The sequence below is a fragment of the Ochotona princeps genome, chromosome 5 (genome assembly GCF_030435755.1).
Source record: "Ochotona princeps isolate mOchPri1 chromosome 5, mOchPri1.hap1, whole genome shotgun sequence".
In the NCBI taxonomy this organism is placed as follows: Eukaryota; Metazoa; Chordata; class Mammalia; order Lagomorpha; family Ochotonidae; genus Ochotona; species Ochotona princeps.
The window spans coordinates 77,880,960-77,901,808 of NC_080836.1; the positions used below are offsets into that span (position 1 = coordinate 77,880,960).

General features: G+C 36.0%; 1 protein-coding gene across 3 annotated transcripts in view; it reads left to right on the plus strand.

Annotated features, from left to right (window-relative positions):
• Positions 1-20,849, plus strand: part of NBEAL1 (neurobeachin like 1) — a 175,729-nt gene that overhangs the window by 82,748 nt on the left and 72,132 nt on the right. The window contains exons 10-23 of one of the 3 annotated variants that reach the window (XM_058664871.1): positions 2,254-2,340; positions 4,251-4,334; positions 6,609-6,707; positions 6,795-7,375; positions 9,091-9,223; positions 9,808-9,927; positions 10,470-10,773; positions 11,729-11,814; positions 13,281-13,370; positions 17,166-17,325; positions 17,988-18,121; positions 18,579-18,738; positions 18,840-18,942; positions 20,407-20,563. In XM_058664871.1, the coding sequence (XP_058520854.1) occupies positions 2,254-2,340; positions 4,251-4,334; positions 6,609-6,707; positions 6,795-7,375; positions 9,091-9,223; positions 9,808-9,927; positions 10,470-10,773; positions 11,729-11,814; positions 13,281-13,370; positions 17,166-17,325; positions 17,988-18,121; positions 18,579-18,738; positions 18,840-18,942; positions 20,407-20,563 (2,298 nt within the window). The remainder of the gene's footprint in view (positions 1-2,253; positions 2,341-4,250; positions 4,335-6,608; positions 6,708-6,794; positions 7,376-9,090; positions 9,224-9,807; positions 9,928-10,469; positions 10,774-11,728; positions 11,815-13,280; positions 13,371-17,165; positions 17,326-17,987; positions 18,122-18,578; positions 18,739-18,839; positions 18,943-20,406; positions 20,564-20,849) is intronic. The other 2 variants (XM_058664872.1, XM_058664873.1) reach the window with 2 other exon arrangements.

A 20,849-nucleotide genomic window follows, 5' to 3' on the forward strand; every position in this document is an offset into this window, starting at 1 on the left:
GAAGCCACACCTAGCCTCCCAACTATCCCAGGGTCCCCAGTGTGGGGCATGCTCTGAGGGTCCTGCCCAAGTGGTTGTGACAGTTCAACAGTTCTGTATTGCTGCTGATCTTGTCACTGCAATCATGATGCAATTTTTCCAAACTCCACTGGCTGACATAGTCCACCTTAGAGTCTCTGTGTGCCTAAGTATTCACTGCCAACCCATTGCTGGGTAGTTGATCACCTTGTTCTGTCCTCTGTTATGGTAGCAGGTGTCCTTTCAGGCTTCAGTGTACTGCCATATCCTCCGTGTGTCTCTACATGTATTGTGTGGTGGTACAGGTGGCTAATGATTGCTTTCTGTTTAACTTTTTGTTGTTAGTAATTTTATGCAATAATGTAGATTCTAGATAGTTTTATTGTTTAAGCATTCAGGCCCATCGGAAACATTGGCAATTAAACTTAAAGTGTCATAAATAATTTATGTGTCAGATGGAAAGCCTTGAGCTTACTGCTAAAGTTTCCCTGCTGTCTTTTTTGCATACAGGCACAGAGCAACTTATGCATGAATTTCCTAAGTAGTTGTGTAAAGTCTCTGAGCTAGGCAAAATGAGTTTTCTCATACCAAGTATTTACATATTAAGTATTTACAGTATGACTAAGTGAATCATACATTTAATTTAACATTTAACTGTTACTTTTGCTTTACTATATTGCAAGACTTAATTTGAATTTTAATGTAGAAATCTTTGGAAGCTGTCCAAGGATAGTTGAATTAATGAGAAGAAAAAGACCATGACATGTGTTTAGTATTAAAGAAAGGGTTCAAAATCATTTCATGGTTTATTAAACTTTCACATCTTGGTGTTTTTCTGAACATTTCTTTAGGGTAGATCTTGAGAAATATAAATAAAGATTCTTTATATAGATTACTGTGATTTTCTGCTAGAAAGACTTTAATCTTTAATTTCAGCTTATTTGAGCAATCCTGTTTCCCTGCATCTAGGAAATATGGAGTGTTATTACTGTTTAAATCTTTATTGGTATTAATGGTTCCTCCTTTTATTTGTGAAGTCCTTGCTCTGTGCTAGATGTAGTTCTAATAAACTAGCATGAATTTACTTTTCTTAAATTTCTTAGACCCCTTATATTATGTATAATAATGTATATATTAAGTTTTGCATACTTTTGCATTTAATATCATACCATTCTATTCAGCTTATTTGTTTTAAAGATTCATGTATTTATTTTGAAAGTCAGAGTTACAGAGAAGGTGTGACAGAGAGAAAGTCATCTTTCATCTGCTGGTTCACTCCCCAAATGACCACAGTGAATATCAGGAGCCAGAAGGTTCCTTCAGGTCTCCTATGGAGGAGACACAGATCTAGTTATTTGGGCTGTCTTCCACTGCTTGACCCTGACTGGTAGCAGGTTTCTGGTTCAGAAGGAAAAGGAACTGGTGATCTTATGGGATGCTAGCATTGCAGGTGTCAGTCCTACCAGCTACTTCACATGCTGGCCCCCTATTTGCTTTGTTTTATATTATATTATTTCAGTGTGTCACTGAGATTTTGCTTTCTCATTTCTGAAATGAAAAACCTAAGAACTTCTTATACTGCTGTTAATAAGTTTCCTTGCAAAATTTTCTCTCTCTTTTACTTTCCTATGCATTATGTCTCTTTTTATGTAAAGTATTGTCAAAGTGAAGGCCTTTTGGGATGCTGACTAATTCCTTTATTTTATTCAGAAGCAGATAATCCCTTGCAGACAAATTCCTGATTGCTTTGGAGACCACTCTTTTATAGTGTTTCAGAGAAATGTGTTATCAGATGACTTGGGGAAATGCTGCACACTGACATTCCTCATAGAATACTTGAGACTCTGATAAGTATTTTTGGAAAGAAATATTTTTAGTTGGTTTAGTTAGTTTAATACTATTTACAAACTCACTTGGCTATAGATCACATACTATTCATTATTTGATACAGAATCTTCAGTCTGTTTCATTAGCCACTTTCCTTCTTTTCTGTGAGGCATTCTCTGTTAATTCTGTAATAATTTAAGAATATCAGCTATTTTTTACCAATTACATAGTATAAAAACTAGTACTGGTTTGTAATAATAAAAGCAGGTAATCTAGTTGCTGAAGGTGGTGTACTTCCCCAGTGGATTTTGAAATTCACCCTCAAGAGACATGGAAATCCGTTCATTCCTGCTTATAGGTGAAAATTTAATGTCCTTTCTGTCTTATTCTTGTCTCTGTTTTTAACAGCTATTTTTAAATGCTAGCAATAAGGTGACAGACAAGAGCGAGAAAGACCTTGCCAACAAATTACTTACAGAAATGAATGAGGACCAGGTATCTACAAAGCCTGCATCTTGTTTCAGCTGAAGTCCAAAATCAGTCAATCAGAGCACCTATTCCTGTACTTTTCATCTTGTCTTTTAAGTATATGAATGTTACTTAGCTTTAATATCCACTGTTTTTGGAAATTATTTAAAATTAGAATTAAAAATTGCTTTTGTCTCAAGGACAAGTGTCATGATGGTTGATGTAAAAGATCAGTAGAATTCTATCTCTGTGCATTGTGCCCTGTTGAGGAGATACGAAGTACAGGAATGGGATGCTATCAATGCTGTCCACCTGGTGGTGACTCTTATTTGGGAGCTTCCTTTTCTAAGCACTGCGGTGTATTGGGGTCTTAGGGTTTTGTTTGTGAATATGTATGGTCATTGTTAACATCTTGATTCTTTGCTTCTTATTGACAAGTGATGATTATAATTCAATGGACAACTAGAATCTTGGAGGAAGGGAAGAATATTCTGAATCTTTAAGGGATAATTTAGAATAAAGTAATATTTTTCTGTTACAAAAGTTCAACTCTATATAGGTGTAGTAAAGCAAAATGAGTCTTTTAAATTGGCTCTCACATTCTGTTTGAGAAAAATTACTGGTTTTTTTGAGAGTAGTTATAAGATCTCTTATTAACATAAGTAGTTGTGATATAAAATAAAAAGGGATACTGTAGTTATTGTTTTATGTTCTTAAAACCAGATATGAAGTTGCAGAGTATTATATTATTTTAGATTTCTTTCAAAGTGTTAGATTACAATTATTATAGTCCCTTGGAGACTTAATGTTACAATTCAAAATTATATATTAAATGAGGTCTTTTTCTCCTACTTGGATGAAGCATAGCACGGGTCTTATTTGTTTGTAATTCTGCTGTATGCAGAATGCTTTAAGACATTTTGGTATGTTCATTACATGTATAACATGTTTATTCTGTGTATTTTTTTAACAAATAACCTCAACAAAAATTAGGACTTTGTTTAAATAATTTTCTAAAAGGGAAGAGCTTAGCTCAACTATACAGGGATATAAGCAGTCCCTTAGTACTCACATTCTTCTAGGAGAAAGAGGAAAATCACTTATTGTGAAATAACTTGCTTCAAATCATATATAAGTATTCCTGAAAGCAAATTTTTAGGACTGTTTATTTTATAACATCTTTGTCCTTGTTCTGTGTTTTCATGGTAACCATTTTATGTATGGGTAAACAGTCCTGTTCACTTTTCTGATATTGTTGGTGTTAATTTTTCTGTGAATGTACTATGCTGAAATCTAACACATGAAATAATGACAGGCAACACAGAGCTAGTTTTATTTTGTCTTATAACTTTGGCACTAAAGGTTGCCTTCCCAAAGTCCTGACAGTGCTCATAGCTATATATTTCATTTTGTGTATTTCCCTCAAATTTTGCATTTTATGTGAAATTAGATATACCTTATTGTTTGTAAGTAACATAACTAATTGGCATGCTCACTTACAACTTTACTGTCAACCTGTGAACAAGAATTTTTAAGTCATCTTTACACACTAATAGATTAAAGTGTAGAAACTTAAAGTATGTTTTTGAAAAGAAATGAAAACAAAATTGAATTTGCAATTATTGACTTCCCTCCCTTCCTCTAGAGATTGTCCATTATTTTTAAAAAGCATGTATTGAGCTTAATGTTTTCTCCTCAAAATATTTTAATGTAATGAGTGAATGTGGCCTTATCCTTCTTGACGTGTACCTTATTTTCTATTAAGTAGATAACTTCTTTTGCAGGTTTTATTGTTTCAGAAATACGTTTCATTGAAAGTGGAATATAGTGCATGTCAAATATTTACTTTTTCAGGTTTTCGGGCAAATGGTTTCCTAAATGAACAATAAAAGTCTTGGACACATTTGCTTATCTCTGGCTTTTTTTTCTTCTGCTAGGCATTTCAGGGACAGTTGGATTGTTTGGCTGTATCAACCATTCAGGCTTTGACAGCAGTAATGAACAAGTCACCAGCTGCTAAGGTAAAACACATAACCCCAAGCTTTAAAAGGTGGTAGATGTTCCACTTTCCATTATATCTGTCCCACAATGGTGCATAGAAGTCTGTAACACTAATGATTTAATTCCTGGTGAGATAGCTTACAAAATATCTTAGTATAAAAATTAGTTTGTTGATAGTTTTAAAGATAGACCTGGATGACATTACTTTGCCATGTTAAAAAGAACATTTATGACCAAGCTACAAACTGATAGAGATTTATAATGTTGGTCAAAGAATGGGAAGATAGCACTGTGCTTGAACTGTAGAAATGCTCAGTTTAAGTGAATTTGTGATTAATTGAAAGAATTGAGTTTTATGTCATATTTTCCTCTATTGATAAGGCAGTCACTCCTTGTATTGTCTCCTTGGTGTATGACTGACTATAAGATAAACATGTTTCATGTGTGAAGAGCCAGATCAATCTAGGAATGGCTTTTCACGGTTGAATGGTCTTGGGAATTCAGATTTTATAGTCACTAATACTCAGAGTTTGATGTCCATTCTCATTCACTACCACTGAGAGTCCTCTGCCACGTTATACTGGTAGGTAGCTCATTGAACAGTCACAAAGATTAGCAGGGACATTCATGTAAAATGGTAGGCTTATGGTAAGTGCTCAGTGAATGTTCCTAGCTATTATTATTATCTTACATTCTGACCTACCACCTGTAATATGAGTCTTCAAAGAGTTCATAGAAAATATGTCATAAGAGAAAAAAACTATATTTCAAAGTTTTTGCACCAAAATTAATTTATTTTTTAATTCTATTTTTCCATGAACTTTTGAAATATCATATCCTTCATGATTCACCTTTCTGGTACCTGAAATGTATTAGTTATTTCCTGTTACCTGAGTTTGCCGTCAATTATATTTGTTAGTTTCCATTATTTTGTGTTAGGAGACTTAATCTCTGCCTTAGTTTGGTTGCTATAGCTCCTGGTAAGATTTCCATGCAACGTAATATCTTAATTTTTACAGTTTGATTTTTGATTTTAATCTTGAGTTAATATATTTTCTCTAAGGAAGAAATCACTTTAATTCTACATAATTGGTTTATGGGACAGTAGGTGGCCTATATGGTTTTCTAAAAAATCACACTAAAATACGGTCAGATCTCTTTTAAAAATATGATTTTTGAACTGTGAAATACTTTACGTGGTTTCTGAGTCAAAATAAGTAACTACATTTTTTTAATGAAATTTTTTCATGCTGTGTTTTATTCATTTTCAACTGATTTCTTTTCTAGAGGCAACCACAACTAGTTTTGTTTAAGTTTTTTAAGTCTTTTGATTATATTGTATCTATATTTCTGCCTAAGTAAATATACCAGTTTTCTTCATATTTACTTTATGATTTTTGAAACGTAACTGGTTCAGAAATCAATGTGATTGGAACTTCCTTAAATGCATTTGGTGTTCCAGATATTTTAGACTACTTATATACAAAGAACAGAGAGAGAGCTTTTATAATCAGTTTTTTTTTTCACACCGGTACTCAGAATTGCCAGGATCCTTCAGTCTTTTTAGCCTACTGTCTGATTCTTCGTATTGCTAAAGTCTGCTTGCATTTTTCTGTTTTCATTTTGACTTTACCTAATGCTTTTTAGTAATAAATATAGTGTTGTATGACCTAATATGTAAGTTGTATAATAATTCTGTAATACACGTTTACTTCTGTTTTCATTTATTTTGTATTTTGGTAGATTATAAGTTTTATACCGTAGATGTGTGGGTTACATATCTATACACAAAATCTTAAAATAAGTTCTATTTATAAGTTCTATTTATGTACATGTATACATGTATCTATACAACACATATATAAATAGAACTTTTAAGATTTTAGGAAGAAATATGGTTTTTCCATTGAACTTACCAGGACAATAAGATGCTGGACTTTATGCTTGGTAAATACCTCCAATGAAAGAATGTCAACTGAATTTGAACTATGGAAATGCAACAAGGTGGAGCAATCCACCATGGGGGGAGGGTTTTGGGAGGGGCGGGGGGAATCCCAGTGTATAAAAAAATGTAGCACATAATGCAATGTAATGCAATGTAATTAATTTTTAAAAAAAGCAAATCCAATAAAAATATATGTTAAAAAAAAGAAATATGGTTTTTAAGATTTCAGTTCCTTATTTTTTAAACTGTTAAGCTAATTAACTTATTGGGTATTATTTAATATATTTAAAATTCTATTAAATTCATTTATTGGGAATCTGCTTTAATATATTGTTTCCCATTCTCTTAGGAAGTATTTAAAGAAAGAATTGGTTATACACATATGTTTGAAGTATTAAAATCTATGGGTCAGCCAGCATTAGAACTACTTAAAGAACTTATGAATATGGTAAGTTTTTGGACTTTTATTAAAAGAAGTTCACATCCGTGTTTCATAAATGGTAACTGACCTTTTATCTTCTTTGTTGCTTTTCAGGCTGTAGAGGGTGACCATACTACGGTTGGTCTTTTGGGTATAAGTAATGTCCAACCTCTCTTGATTCTTATCCAGTGGCTTCCAGAACTAGAGTCACATGATTTACAAATCTTCATCTCTGATTGGCTTAAAAGAATTTGTTGTATCAATAGACAGAGTCGAACTACTTGTGTCAATGCAAACATGGGAATTAAAATCATTGAAACTCTTGATTCTCATTCTTCCCTCCATCAAACTTGTGCTGAGAACTTGATTGCAATCCTTGGTTCCCTGGGGAGTCAGTCCGTGAGTGCAGAAGAAATCCGTCGCCTGCTGCGCTTGCTGAGAGTGGATGAAGCTGAGCGTATTCACCCTTACACTGTGCCTGTCACTCGGGCAGTTCTGACCATGGCCCGGAAACTAAGCCTGGAGAGCGCACTGCAGTATTTTAATCTGTCTCACAGTATGGCTGGAATTTCTGTGCCTTCCATACAGAAGTGGCCTGGGTCTGCATTTTCTTTCAGCGCATGGTTTTGCTTAGATCAGGACCAGTTGACTGTTGGCACTGCAAACAAAGGAGGAAAGAGAAAACAATTGTACAGGTACTGGTACAAGTTATAGATTATAAGTGAACACTATTATAATAAAATATGCTATGAATCTTAAACAAAATCATATAGCAAGGATCTGGTTTTTAAATGTGCAGTTTATCTGAAACATTTTCATTCTTAGAATATACACAGTTCAGTTAGAAGTGATTTATTATTTTTATAATGAGAACTGTATTTCTCAAATATCCTTTAGTTCAAAATCTTAAGCTAGTCCGGAAATTGTTTGCTAAGTGTAGTATAGAAGTGGACAGAAAGGAACAGTAAACTTAGAGAATGATTGCCCTGTTGCCCTGAAGGTGCTTCTGTGTGAAGACTCAAAGTCTGTGTGCGTATATACATCCAGATTCAAGTACCTATTAGTTTATAATATGCATTATGATTTTGAGACTTTTAATTGTATTTTCTGAATCTTATTTGTAAGAATTTTGTACATTTCTGTTACTGATATATTTTGCTAATGAAATTCCACTTATAATACTGCATTTTATATTTTAAAAAAATTTTGTTAAGATTTATTTTATTTTTATTTTAAAGTCAGATATACACAGAGGAGGAGAGACAGAGAGGAAGATCTTCCGTCCGATGATTCACTCCCCAAGTGAGCCACAACGGCCGGTGCTGTGCCGATCTGATGCCGGGAACCAGGAACCTCTTCCAGGTCTCCCACGTGGGTGCAGGGTCCCAAGGCTTTGGGCCATCCTCGACTGCTTTCCCAGGCCACAAGCAGGGAGCTGGATGGGAAGTGGAGCTGCCGGGATCAGAACCAGTGCCCATATGGGATCCCGGGGCATTCAAGGCGAGGACTTCAGCTGCTAGGCCACGTTGCTGGGCCCATATTTTTAAAATTCTTACATCCCCCCAAAAGATTTTGAAAATGTCTTTGAAAAAAGGTTAGAATGTGTGGAGAAAAAATTTAAGCCAAAGAGGGCCTGGTGTGATAGCCTAGTGGCTGAAGTTCCCACCTTGTACGCCGGAATCCAATATGGGCTCTGGTTCTAATCCTGGCAGCCCTGCTTCCCTTCCAGCTCGCTACTTGTGGCCTGGAAAATCAGTCAAAAAACGGCCCAAAGGTTTTGGACCCTGCACCGATGTGGGAGACCCAGAAGAAGCTGCTGGCTCCTAGCTTTGGATTGGCTCAGCTCCAGCCATTGCGGCCACTTGGGGAGTGAATCATTAGATGAAAGATCTTTCTGTCTGTCCTCCTCTCTGTATATCTGACTCTCCAATAAAAATAAATCTTTTTAAAAAAATAAGCTGAAGAATTATATATTTTTTGAAGATTTGTGAATTTGAAAGACAGAATGACAGCAATAGAAAGACACAAAGGCAAATCTTACATGCCCTGTATTACACCCAACATAGCCATAAGAGCTGAGGGACGGGCTAGGCTGAAACTAGGCATCAGGAACTCTATTCTGCTCTTGTTTGTGGGTGTCAGGGGCCCAGGTATTTGTGCCATCTGCCAAATCCCAGTGTCTTCCCAGGTGCATTAACAGAAAGCTGAATTGAAAGCGGAGAAAATGGAATCAGTGCTCCCGTATGGGCTGTCTGCAGTGCAAGCAACAGCTTAAATGTCATAGCCCCGATGCCAGCCCCCAGGGAATTGATTTTGAATGTGTCACTGATAGTTTATAGTTCTGCTGCTTCAGTGTTGACGAAACTGAACAACTGGCTTCAAAAGTTCTGATAATAGCTATTTTTGTTAGCTTTTTTACAGGAAGTGGAATGGGTTTTGAAGCTTTTATCACTTATTCAGGTATGTTGGTTGTGGCAGTGTGCACGAAAAGAGAATATGCCACGGTGATGCTTCCAGAGCACAGCTTCTGCGATTCCCTCTGGGTATGGCCTTAGGACATCGTATTGAATCTCTTGATTCTCTCCTATAAAAAGCAGTTAGCATCAGATGTGTGTGTGTGTGTGTGGTTTTTGAGAGATTTTTCACTTTAAAAGTTCTGCTCATATTGAAGTTAATCTATAAGCAGTTAGCTGTTACCATTTTAGCAGTGATCATTTTTCTGCTGAAAATTAAAATGAAATGTTATGGTATCTGTTACAATTTTCTAGAAGCAAATTTAGTTTTGAATTTGAGTTTGAACTGAAACAGTAAGTTGATAAAAACAATACATGCCTATTGATTTTTTAAATTTAAAACTTCCTTTTGGAAAAATAGATTGTGAAAGATACTCTGCTGGACAGTACACAAACACACTGTTCAAATTTGTACAGATTTTCTAGCATAGACCTAAGTACTTTTTGTAGTACTAAGGAGAAACTGATGTTCAAGGATGTCATTTTAGTCAGCATTTAACTAAGCTTACCTTCAATATTTTATAGTTTGTACAAACTATTGCAAAGTAGTACTCTGAACAGTTTTGTTTCTCCAAAGAACTAATATAGTTTAAATGTATGTTTTACTTCATCAGCACAACGTAACTATTGTTCACATGCCTGGAAAAAGACCCTTCGGTCAGAGTCTCGTCTATATCTATGACAATGGACAACAGAAGGTTTCTGCTCCTCTGAAATTTCCTGCCATGAACGAAGTAAGTGTAACCTTTACAGATTTATGGAGAACTCTTGAAAGTTTCAGTTAGTGTTAGAAGGCTCTGCTTACTTTGAACCTATTCCTCAAAATTTCAAAGTATTTTTTATCTACTGTAGTAGGTCATGCAGTGGTGATGGCTCTTATCAGTTGAGTTCTTCTACCTCATGGAAGACGTATTGAATTCTTGCCTTTTGGCTTCACCTGTCCCAGGGCTATTTCAAAGTCAGAATTACAGAGAAGTGAAGAGACTGAGAAATCTCCCATGTGCTGGTTCACTCCCCAAATGGCTGCAACAGCCAGGACTGGGCCAGGCCTGAATGAGGAGCCAGGAGGATCTCCCACTTGGCTGGGCAGAAGCCCAAGCACTTGTCTCATGCTGCTGCTGCTGCCTTCCTAGGCCTATCATCAGGGAACTGGATTGAAAGTGGAGCAGCCAGGACTTGAAGTAGCACTCATAGGAGGTAGTTTCATGAAATGTTTCATTTTTAAAATGAGGCTAGGAATCTAATTGAAACTGTTTTTGTGTTTCTTAATTTTTAGCCTTTTACTTCCTGCTGCATTGGTTCAGCTGGGCAAAGGACTACCACTCCTCCACCATCCCAAATCCCAGATCCTCCCTTTTCTTCTCCCATGACCCCTCATCGATCATCGTTTGGCGGGATTCTGTCATCAGCTGCCTGGGGAGGATCACCTGAAAAATCAAAGTTAACTACCAAATTGATATCAGCTGGAACCCAAGACAGTGAGTGGGGATGTCCCACATCTCTAGAGGGTCAGTTGGGGTCTGTTATTGTCTTCTGTGAAGCACTGCAGCCTCCTCAAGTGAAGGCATTATATTTAGCAGGTGAGCATGTACACTTATAGTATTTAATTAAATTTAAGAGTTTTTCCTATTGTCTAAATATGTTCTGAGCAGTATATTTTATTTAATGCTTATATTTTAATTTATGATGAAAGGGAAGAAGCAGCATCATATACTATGTGAAGGCACAAGTGGAGGAGCAAACTTCTGGAAAGTATTGGAATATCCTTAACACTTACTATGTTAGGCTGAAAAGCGATAAAAATTACTATTTCTTATAGTTACTTCATTTCTTTTGTTCAAAATGCGTGATTTACTTAAGCTTCCTATGCATTTTAATATTGATAGAAACAGCACATTTTAAATGTATTGTAATGTTTGTACATATGATATTTCTTATTCTTGTGGGTTTAAGTATGAACTCGCAGGATAAATATTTGAAGTGAGTGAATATACTGATGGCTAAGAATACATATTGCTTAATGAGTTAGCAGGAATGGGTTAATTCCCAATACCCGTCAGTAACACATAAGTGTTCCAGATTCACTACCATCTCAGTAGGATAGAATGGTCCATGCTGTTCCTTCTGCTATTACATGTGAAGTTGAACCTTGTTTTAATTCATATTTCTTTGATATTTTATAAAATTAAGAATACTTTTTTACTCATTTACTGTTTCATTTTTGTTGTGTTTATTCAGATTTTTGATTAAATGGTTTGTAAGTTTGTCTATGACAGTTGAATTGGTTTACACGAGATAAACTAATCGATTGATTTCTCTATGTTAATTCTCTAATGCTATGTAAAAGTTTCATATATAGTGGAAATTGATCCAAGGTTTTAGATTAATTGGAGGTAATATAAAAGCACATATCTTAATGTTTTAATTGCATTATTTAAGTAACTAAGCAGCTGAATTTTAAATTTTGTTCTAATGACACAGAACCAAGGAGGCCATATTCAATGATGTGTGTGTATGTGTATAAATAATTTTCAGGTCCAAATTGTTTAAATCTTTGGAAATGTCAAGAGTCTGACATAGCCGACCTGCCTGGTAACGTCCTTCTGCACTACACAGCGAAGGTCAGAGCAATCACGGGACTGTCTGTCTACTTGTAACTGTGCTGTGAATGAAAATTCCTTTTGTGTTCCTTTTGTCATTGCAGTAGGAAATTAAGAAGGAGAGGCTTTAATTGAATTAGCATTTTTGAAATTTTGGGAAGTTTCAAAGGAAGGTGAGAAGCAGTAAATATTAAGGTACATCTCCTGAGCTACAGCATAGATGCTACTGTATCATTCAACAGCAGGAATGAGAATGACCAAGGATGGAATTCATAGCGTTGGCTGGCTTGAATAAATGAAGCCGTTTAAACTTGTATTCTAGTTTTTTTTTTGAAGGAAAGATGAAACAATTGCGCTCAATCTGAGTGCTTTTAAAATGTGATATAGGAAGTACAAGAAGGAGAGGAAAAAAAGTAATGTTTACTTAAGAAGGAGAAAAAATAAACTACTACTACCAGCCTCATCTGCCTTCATTATATTCAGTGTTACATTATCTCAACAGTGCTTCAACTGTGAGATTATGGGTTATGGAATATCTTTTTCTAGGTTAGCCCGCTGGTAACTTTATTACTTTTGACTACTGATTATATTTGACCTAATAAAATTTACTTAGTTTTATAAATTTTAAGTCTAGAGATAAATTAAAACAGTGGTAAAATGATTTTCCATGTACTTTTCACTTAAATATATCAATTGCTAGCATTTTGCCATACTGATTCTGTCCAGCTCAAATCATTTATGAAAGCACATTGACCTTGCTATCAGGACACTTCATCACTAAATATCTTTACATACTCATTTACCTAACGAAGAGACATGATTCATCTGATATTGATCTGCTTGCAGATGTTCTCAGAAATGTTTAGCCTTTAATAAGTCAATTATAAATCTCCTCACATTTTGTGCATTGCATTGGTTATGTCCAAAGCTTTGGACTGTCCTCGACTGCTTTCCCAGACCATAAGCAGGGAGGTAGTTGGGAAGTGGAGCATCTAGGACATGAACCAGCACCCAAATGGGATTCTGGCAGATGCAGGGTCAGAATTTAGGCTATGTGCCAGGCCCTGAGCCCTGTCGTGTTTAAACTGCTAGAAGTAAAAGGCTATGGGAATGGGTATATTTAGCTTAGTGGTTCAGATGGTTGTATCCCACATCCCTGCGCTTGGGCTTGATTTCTAGATCTGCCTCCCAGTTCTAGCTTCCTGATATTTCGGATTAAGTTTTTGCTATAGTTCATGCCTCAGATGACAAGGGAGAGTGACTGATCTTTGATGAGTGAATGCTGTGGCATCTAGTTCCTGGTTTTTTTGAGACAGAAAGCAATCATGGTAAAATTCATGTGGTTAACGTCTTATCATTGACTAGGCTGTATGACATTTACAGTAATGGCGAAATGTTCCATATATTATTAGTTGTCTTTTGTTCTAATTGCACTTAGTTGTTAACTATGGTTCTCCTGTTTTTGTTTTGTATTTTTTTTTCCTTAGGCCTGCAAAAATTCCATCTGTCTTGATTTATCTACTAACTGCCTGCATGGAAGATTAACAGGAAACAAAGTAGTGAATTGGGACATTAAGGTAAACAAAATAATAAACAATGGGCATCATGTTTTATCACTCATTTATCTGTCCTTTTGAAGATGTTTAAGCACCAGTAGATTGATATGAAAGGTAAGTCTCAATTAAAATGTTATGCTGATGTACAATTGGAAAGATAAACAAGTAAGTAGTTGAATGACTATAGTGGTTGAATGATTGTCTTGCTTGGAGATAATTACCCTCCTGACTATTCTGTGCACCTAACAATCTGCATAAGAAAAATAGGCTACATAGTATTGCCTCACTCTTCAGGTGTTTATTCTTGGGCCCTGCGCTGTACTGTTATAAGTACCTGTGGTGCCGCCATCCTATATGGGCACCCACTTGAGTCCTGGCTCTATCACTTCTGATCCAGCTGTCTGCTGATGTGCCTAGGAAAGCAGTGTAAGATATCCGTGGTTTCAGGGGCCTAAAATCTTTGTCCACTCTACTGCTGTTAACAGCCATCAGCAATAGCTGGATCTGAAGTAGATTAGTCAGGACTCAAACCCACATGCATAAGGAATGCTGTTAATGTTGGTAGAGCATTAGCTTGCCGTGCTATGGCACCAGTCCCATAAGGTTTTTTAGTTTTTGGTTTTTTTTTTTTTTTAGTTAATTTAAAGGGGCCAGATTTTATGTCTTCTATAGGTACAGTTCCATGTAGACAATCTCACTTTCCTCCTGCCTTTTCTATGCTTCAATTCCACTCCTTCCCTTCCCTTTCTTCAACAGTGTTTGCACAGACATACATTTTTTTAAAAAAAGATTTATTTTTATTTTTATTTGTAAGGCAGTTATAGAGAAAAGGAGGGACAGAGAGAGCAATCTTCTATCTGCTGGGTTACTCCCCCAGTGAACTAAGTGCTCGGAGCTGGGCTAATCAGCCTTTTACAACAAAATGGGTACAACTGGAAATCATTGTGCTTAGCAAAATAAGCCAGTTGCAAAAACACAAATACCATATGTTTTCTCGGATTTGTGGAAGTTAATATAAAACACAAAAATAGGTGCAGGAATGAAATGGTCATTTTGGGATATTAGCCCATGTTTAAACTCCACTGGAAATGTGGTCATGTGGTGTCTTGTTTTTCACTTGTTAAGTATTAGGATCAGTGGCCAATTAAGCCTGTGAGCATAAAGTGGAATAAAATGTTGTCTGTGTGTGGAATCAATGCCAGGCGAAGCCTCCACCTGTGGTTCCAGCAACCCATGTGGATGCCGGTTTGAGTCCAGATTGCTCCACTTCAAATCCAACTTCCTGCAGCAAAAGATGATGATTGAGATATATATCTCACGTTTTCTTTACCCCTTCATCAGTTGATGACCACAGGGTTGGTTACATATCTTAGTGTAGTGAATTGAGCATCAATGAACAGAGGGTGGCAGATTTCAGTTCCTTCTGTATCAGATACTTCTTTTTATTCATCTGTCTACAAGGTTTAACCTCTCTGAGGGTTAAAGTGAGTAACATTTTGTTTTCCTAACTTGCCCTCTTGCTATCATTTCTTATTTACCTTCTTCTTTGGTTTCATATGTATTGTATACATTAAATGTTGCTTCCATTTAGAAACTGCTGCTTACTTTTGTGACTGAATTAGCTGTGCTTGTCATGCTATCTTTAGTACAGTATCATGTCATTTAATCATGGTATATAGTAACTGTTTGCCTGACTCTCCCATAGTACTTAAAAAATTCCAATTGCTTTTTCCCCCCACTGTTTTTTTTTTAATTTATTTATTTTTATTGGAAAGAAAGATATCCAGAGAGGAGAGACAGAGAAAGATTTTCTGTCTGCTGCTTTACTCTCCAAGTGGTCACAATGGTTGAAGCTGAGCTGATCTGAAGCCAGAAGCCAGAAGCTGGTTCTTGATCTCCCATGTTGGTGCAGGGTCCCAAGGCTTTGGGTCGTCCTGGACTGCCTTCCCAGGCCACAAGTAGGGAGCTGGATAGAAAGTGGAGCAACTGGTGTACGAACCAGCTCCCATATGGGATCCTGGGGCATGCAAGGTAAGGACTTTAGCCACTAGGCTACCACACCAGGCCCTTTCCCTCTTGTTCAGTGCAGGGAATGTACAATGAATTTTTGACCAAGTAGTTAAGTTAGTAAGGGTTATTTAGGTTGACATGAAAATCAGAGATAATCTATACTCCTAAAATGTATTATTTCCCTAAAAAGGATATTTTATTTTATTTTATTTTATTTTATTTTATTTTATTTTATTTATGTTCTGATTGGCTTATTGGTTGGTTAGCTGGTTGGTTGGTTGGTTTGAAAGCATTTCCAGAGAGAGACAAAGACAGAGAAAAAGAGATCTTCTGTTTGTTGACTCATTCCCCAGGTGGCTGCAGTGGCCAAGGCTGGGCCTGGCCAAAGGCAGAAGGCAAGAGTTACTTCCAGTCCTCCCATGTGGGTGGCAGAGGTCCAAACACTGAGGTCATCTCCCACTGCTTTTCCCAGCCAGTAGCTGGGATCTGAATGGGTGATAGAGCAGCCAAGGTACAACCAGTTGGCCCTAAGAGATATCTTAAATGGAAGTTATAGCTTAAATAAAAATTTTTAAATATTAAATTATAAAAGGAAAATTGATGATAAATTTAAATTTTTGTCTGACATTTAAATATACCTATTGTTTCAGTGAAACAATTTATCAAAGGCCATACAATGTATTTCATTAAGTTATCCAAAACATTGAATTTTGACTGAAGCCACCTACCTCACCTTGTTTGTTAGTCAAAAGTAGAGGAATCAGGGCCCGGCAGCGTGGCCTAGCAGCTAAAGTCCTTGCCTTGAACGTGCCAGGATCCCGTATGGGCGCTGGTTCTAATCCCAATAGCTCTGTTTCCCATCCAGCTCCCTGCTTGTGGCCTGGGATAGCAGTCGAGGACGGCCCAAAGCCTTGGGACCCTGCACCTGTGTGGGAGACCTGGAAGAGGTTCCTGGCTCCTGGCTGCAGATCGGCGCAGCACCAGCCATTGTGATTACTTGGGGAGTGAATCATCAGATGGAAGATTTTCCTCTCTGTCTCTCTTTCTCTCTGTATATCTGACTTTCCAATAAAAATAAGTGAATCTAAAAAAAAAAAGATTTATAAAAGTAGAGAAATCAGTCATTTCTACCAGTAAATTTTTTTCATAATTTATTCTCCTGTTTTGAGAGCATGATTCTCTAGTGACAGTTGTTTTGCACTTTTATTATTAGAATTACATTATAAAATCTTTTTTTATGGAATTATGTTTAGAATGCCTTTGTTTGAAATGCTTAAGCTTTGGCAAGTGCAGTGAAAGTAGTCTGATGTGGTAGCCCCTCTGGCTGTGCTTTGTCCTGTCTTCTCTCACAAGTGTTTATTCAGTTTTGGCTCTCCTGGACATTGCGGGCCTTTCATTGTGGTGTAATGGAGTAAGCCATTACCTGCTATGTGGAGATTACATCTGTGTGTCCCTTTGAGCTCCAGCCGCTCCACTTCCAAGGCAGCTCCCTACTAGTGTGCCTGGGAAAGCAGCAGAGAATGGCCCAAGTGCTTGGGTCCCTGCACCTACGTGGGAGACCCAAAAGAAACTCCTGGCTCCTTGCTTCAGCCTGGCCCAGCTCCAGCCATTGTGGCCATGTGGGGAATTGAACCAGCATTTGAAAGTTTTCTCTCTCTGGTTCTCACTCTTTCTCTCTGCCTTTCAAATGAATAAAATCTTTTTTAAAAGTTTAGCAAAGTTGTATCACTTCATACATGCTATGTATATATTAAATAATAAAACTGTCCCTGTTTTATAAAATTTAAAGTAGAATTTTCTTTTCAGGATGTCATAAACTGCATAGGTGGACTAAATGTGCTCTTTCCTTTGTTGGAGCAAATCAGCCACTTTAATGAGGGACAGATTCCTGGAAGATTGAATGAACCTGAATTAGTAACACCTGTAGAAGAAGATTGGATGGTATTGACCTCCACAAAGGCATCAGGTATAAAGATTAAGTTAGCACAAAATTGTCATTGAGACATTTGGGAATTGAGTGAAGAGTAGATTAAAATGTCATCACCATTTGTAGCTATTAGCAGCTGTTCCTGATTTTATACTGTCATTCAGTAAGTGCCTAATACTTTGGTTAAAACTGAAGATGTTGATTTTGTTCTTAACGCTTTAGTTTATACTCTTTGTGGAAATACTACCACATGGTTAATTTGAACTAGAGAGAATATTTACATATGCATATAATCATGCAATATGCAGTTGTTTTTGCACAGATGTGCTTTGGAAGCAAACTACTGAATTAATTCCCTTTTTGTTATGTATTGTGACACAGAAAAACGTGATATAAAAATGATTAACAGGGTGGACATTTGGTATAGTACTTGACATGTTGCTTGTGATGCCTGAGTTCTATATGGGAGCTCCATTCTTGATGCTAGCTTCCTCCTAAAGTGTACTCTGGGAAGCAGCAAGTGATGCTGTAATGTGGTTGGGTCCCTGCCACCTGTCTGAGGACCTGGATTGGGTTCCTGTCTCCTGGTTTCAGTGTGGCACACAGACATTGCTATTATGGTCACTTCAAGAGTCAACAGTGGATTGAAGATGAAAGCAATTAACTTAGTTATGATATTTAACATGTTCTTACTTCTACAGAGTCGAGACTAGAGAGAAACCTAGTTGCGACATTTATTTTGATTATGAAACACTTCGTTCAAAGGCATCCTATCAACCAGGAAAATCTTATTCACTCCCATGGAGTTGCAACTCTTGGTACCTTACTTCAGAAGGTGAATCAATCTAACATGTTGCTATACTAGATTATAAGATTAACAGTTAGTGCTGGGATCTTCTTAATAAATGGATAATGTGTTTAAGGGTTATAGCTGATAGTTTAGATGGTATTAATAAGTATTATTTGTTTCATGGACAACTTTTTAAAACTTCTGTAATCACCTTATGCAAGAATTACTTCATAAGTGGTGTATAATCTTTTAATTATATAACCATAATTGCTAGCTTCAAATTACATAACCTTATTTGTTAGCTAAATTTTAGATACAAAAAGAATGTGGCCTTAAGAAAACATGTTCCAGTGATACATCAGAAAAACTAATAATTAAGTTTATATATATTTTTTAAGTTTATATTTTTCAAACTTTTTTTTGTATTTTTACTTCAGGTAGACATTCTGATTTGAGAAAATTATTTATACTGAACTTTGTGTATCCTTTTGTTTGATTTTAGGTGCCAGGCACCTTAATGGATGTTAATGTATTGATGGCAGTTCAATTGCTAATTGAACAAGTGTCACTAGAAAAAAATCTGCAGCTTCTGCAACAAATGTATCAGTATTTGCTCTTTGATTTTCGTATTTGGAACCGTGGAGATTTTCCTTTTCGAATTGGTGAGAACTGATTGATAAAATTTTATAGTTATTTTAGAAATTTATCAAGACTTGTGTGAATTTATTTGAGTCTGTAGTTTATGAGTGAACTTTGCTTTCAGGTCATATACAGTATCTTTCAACCATCATTAAAGACAGCCGGAGAGTTTTCCGAAAGAAGTATGGTGTGCAGTTTCTCCTGGATACACTTCGGGTTTACTATGGGTATGGTGTCCTTGTTCATTTTCAGTTGTTTTCCCTCTGCTACTGATTAGAACATGAAGATTTTCTCTCCCCTAGTAATTCTAATACCTTTTAATATTTGAGAGGCAGGATAATATAGAATTAAATTGGTGAACAGTCTGTTACATACATTGGATTTGAATCCTGATTCCACTAGTTGTTTAGCTGTAAATAAATTATTTAGCTTCTCTCAGGTAAGTTTCCTTGTGAAAAGGAGATAATAAAGCTATGACTTTTCTGGTTGTTTCTGGGGGATTACATTAAATGAATTCATTATGTGTAAAGCACTTAAAATTATGTCTGCTATATATTCAATGTCACATAAATGTAAACTTTAATACACCATTTTTTGTCATTGAAACTCTTCAACTGATTTTTTTTTCAGAGTAAAAGAAATTAAAAGATACCATGAATTGTAATGATTCTGTAAAAGATTTTGCATTTCATAAAAAGTTTTTAAAATATTAAGTCCATCTTTGTCTGGAAGCAGAAATGCATACCACACTACATCCTCACATCTGAATGTTAGTCTCCATTTTACAGCTACTGTACATCCCCTTAAATGAAAAGTCATGTTTCAAAATCAACAATAGAAAGAAAAGAGGAAATTTACAATGCCATGAAGTTAAATGACATGTTACTAGATATGACAGTCTCCATTACACAACTACTGTACATCCCCTTAAATGAAAAGTCATGATACAAAATCAACAAATAGAAATTTACAGTGCCTGAAGTTAAATGACATGTTACTAGATATGACAGTCTCCATTACACAGCTACTATTCATCCCCTTAAATGAAGAGCCACAAAACAAAATCAACAACAGGAAGAAAAAAGAAATTTACAACACCAAGAAGTTAAATAACATGCTATTAAATGACTAATGTGTAGCTGAAGAAATGAAAATCAAGAACCTTCTTGAAGAAAATGATGCTACCGTATGATATACGAGTCATTGAATGATTTAATCAGAAGGAAGTGTTTGAAGAGATGAAACTAACAGAGAATAACGAAACTCATGTGATATAGTTTGCGCTAATCTTTGTTGAAGTGTGTCTCCTCCAGACAATAAGCAGATGGGTTTTGTTTTTTAATCAAGTGTACTACTCTGTGATGTTTGATTAAGCTTAAGCCATTTACATTCAGAGTTTAATATACATGGGTGTTACGTTCCAGACAAAGATGGACTTACAATGAAACTGTTTACTATATCTTGACAATAGGATTCTGGACTCTCTGCCATTGTCCATGCCCGCAATGATGAACATATGACTGAGTATGAAGAACTATATGTTAGTAATGATATAGAGGAACTGGGTGGGGAGGGAACTGGAGAGGGGATAAGGAAATATGAAACTGTACTATAAAATAATAATAATAATAATAAAATGTATAAAAAAATAAGATATTAAAACTTCAATGCATTTTTGTTTTATCTTTCAGAAGTGGTTGTAAATATGATGAACTAACTCTTGATGACATTCGAACAATAAGAACTTCTTTGTATGGACTAATTAAGTATTTTCTGTGCAAAGGTGGAACTCATGAGGAAATACAAAGTATTATAGGTTACATAGCTGCTACCAATGAAGAAGAGCAGGTATTACAGCTGAGATGAAACTTTTTTTCCTTCTCAACATTTAGAATGCCATATTGGACATCCGTAGACAGTGGGATGCTGCACTGTCTGACGTCGTCTGTACCAGCAGTGGCGGGGTACACTTAAATAAGAGACTGTTGGAATTATGATTCTTTCTGAAGGACTACATCGTTGTAGTAACATGGGGAAAATCTGTCAGGGATGGGAGTTTGGAGGGGAATCCCAGTCTATACAAAATTATACCACATAATTCATTCAAAATAAATATATATATGTATACATACAT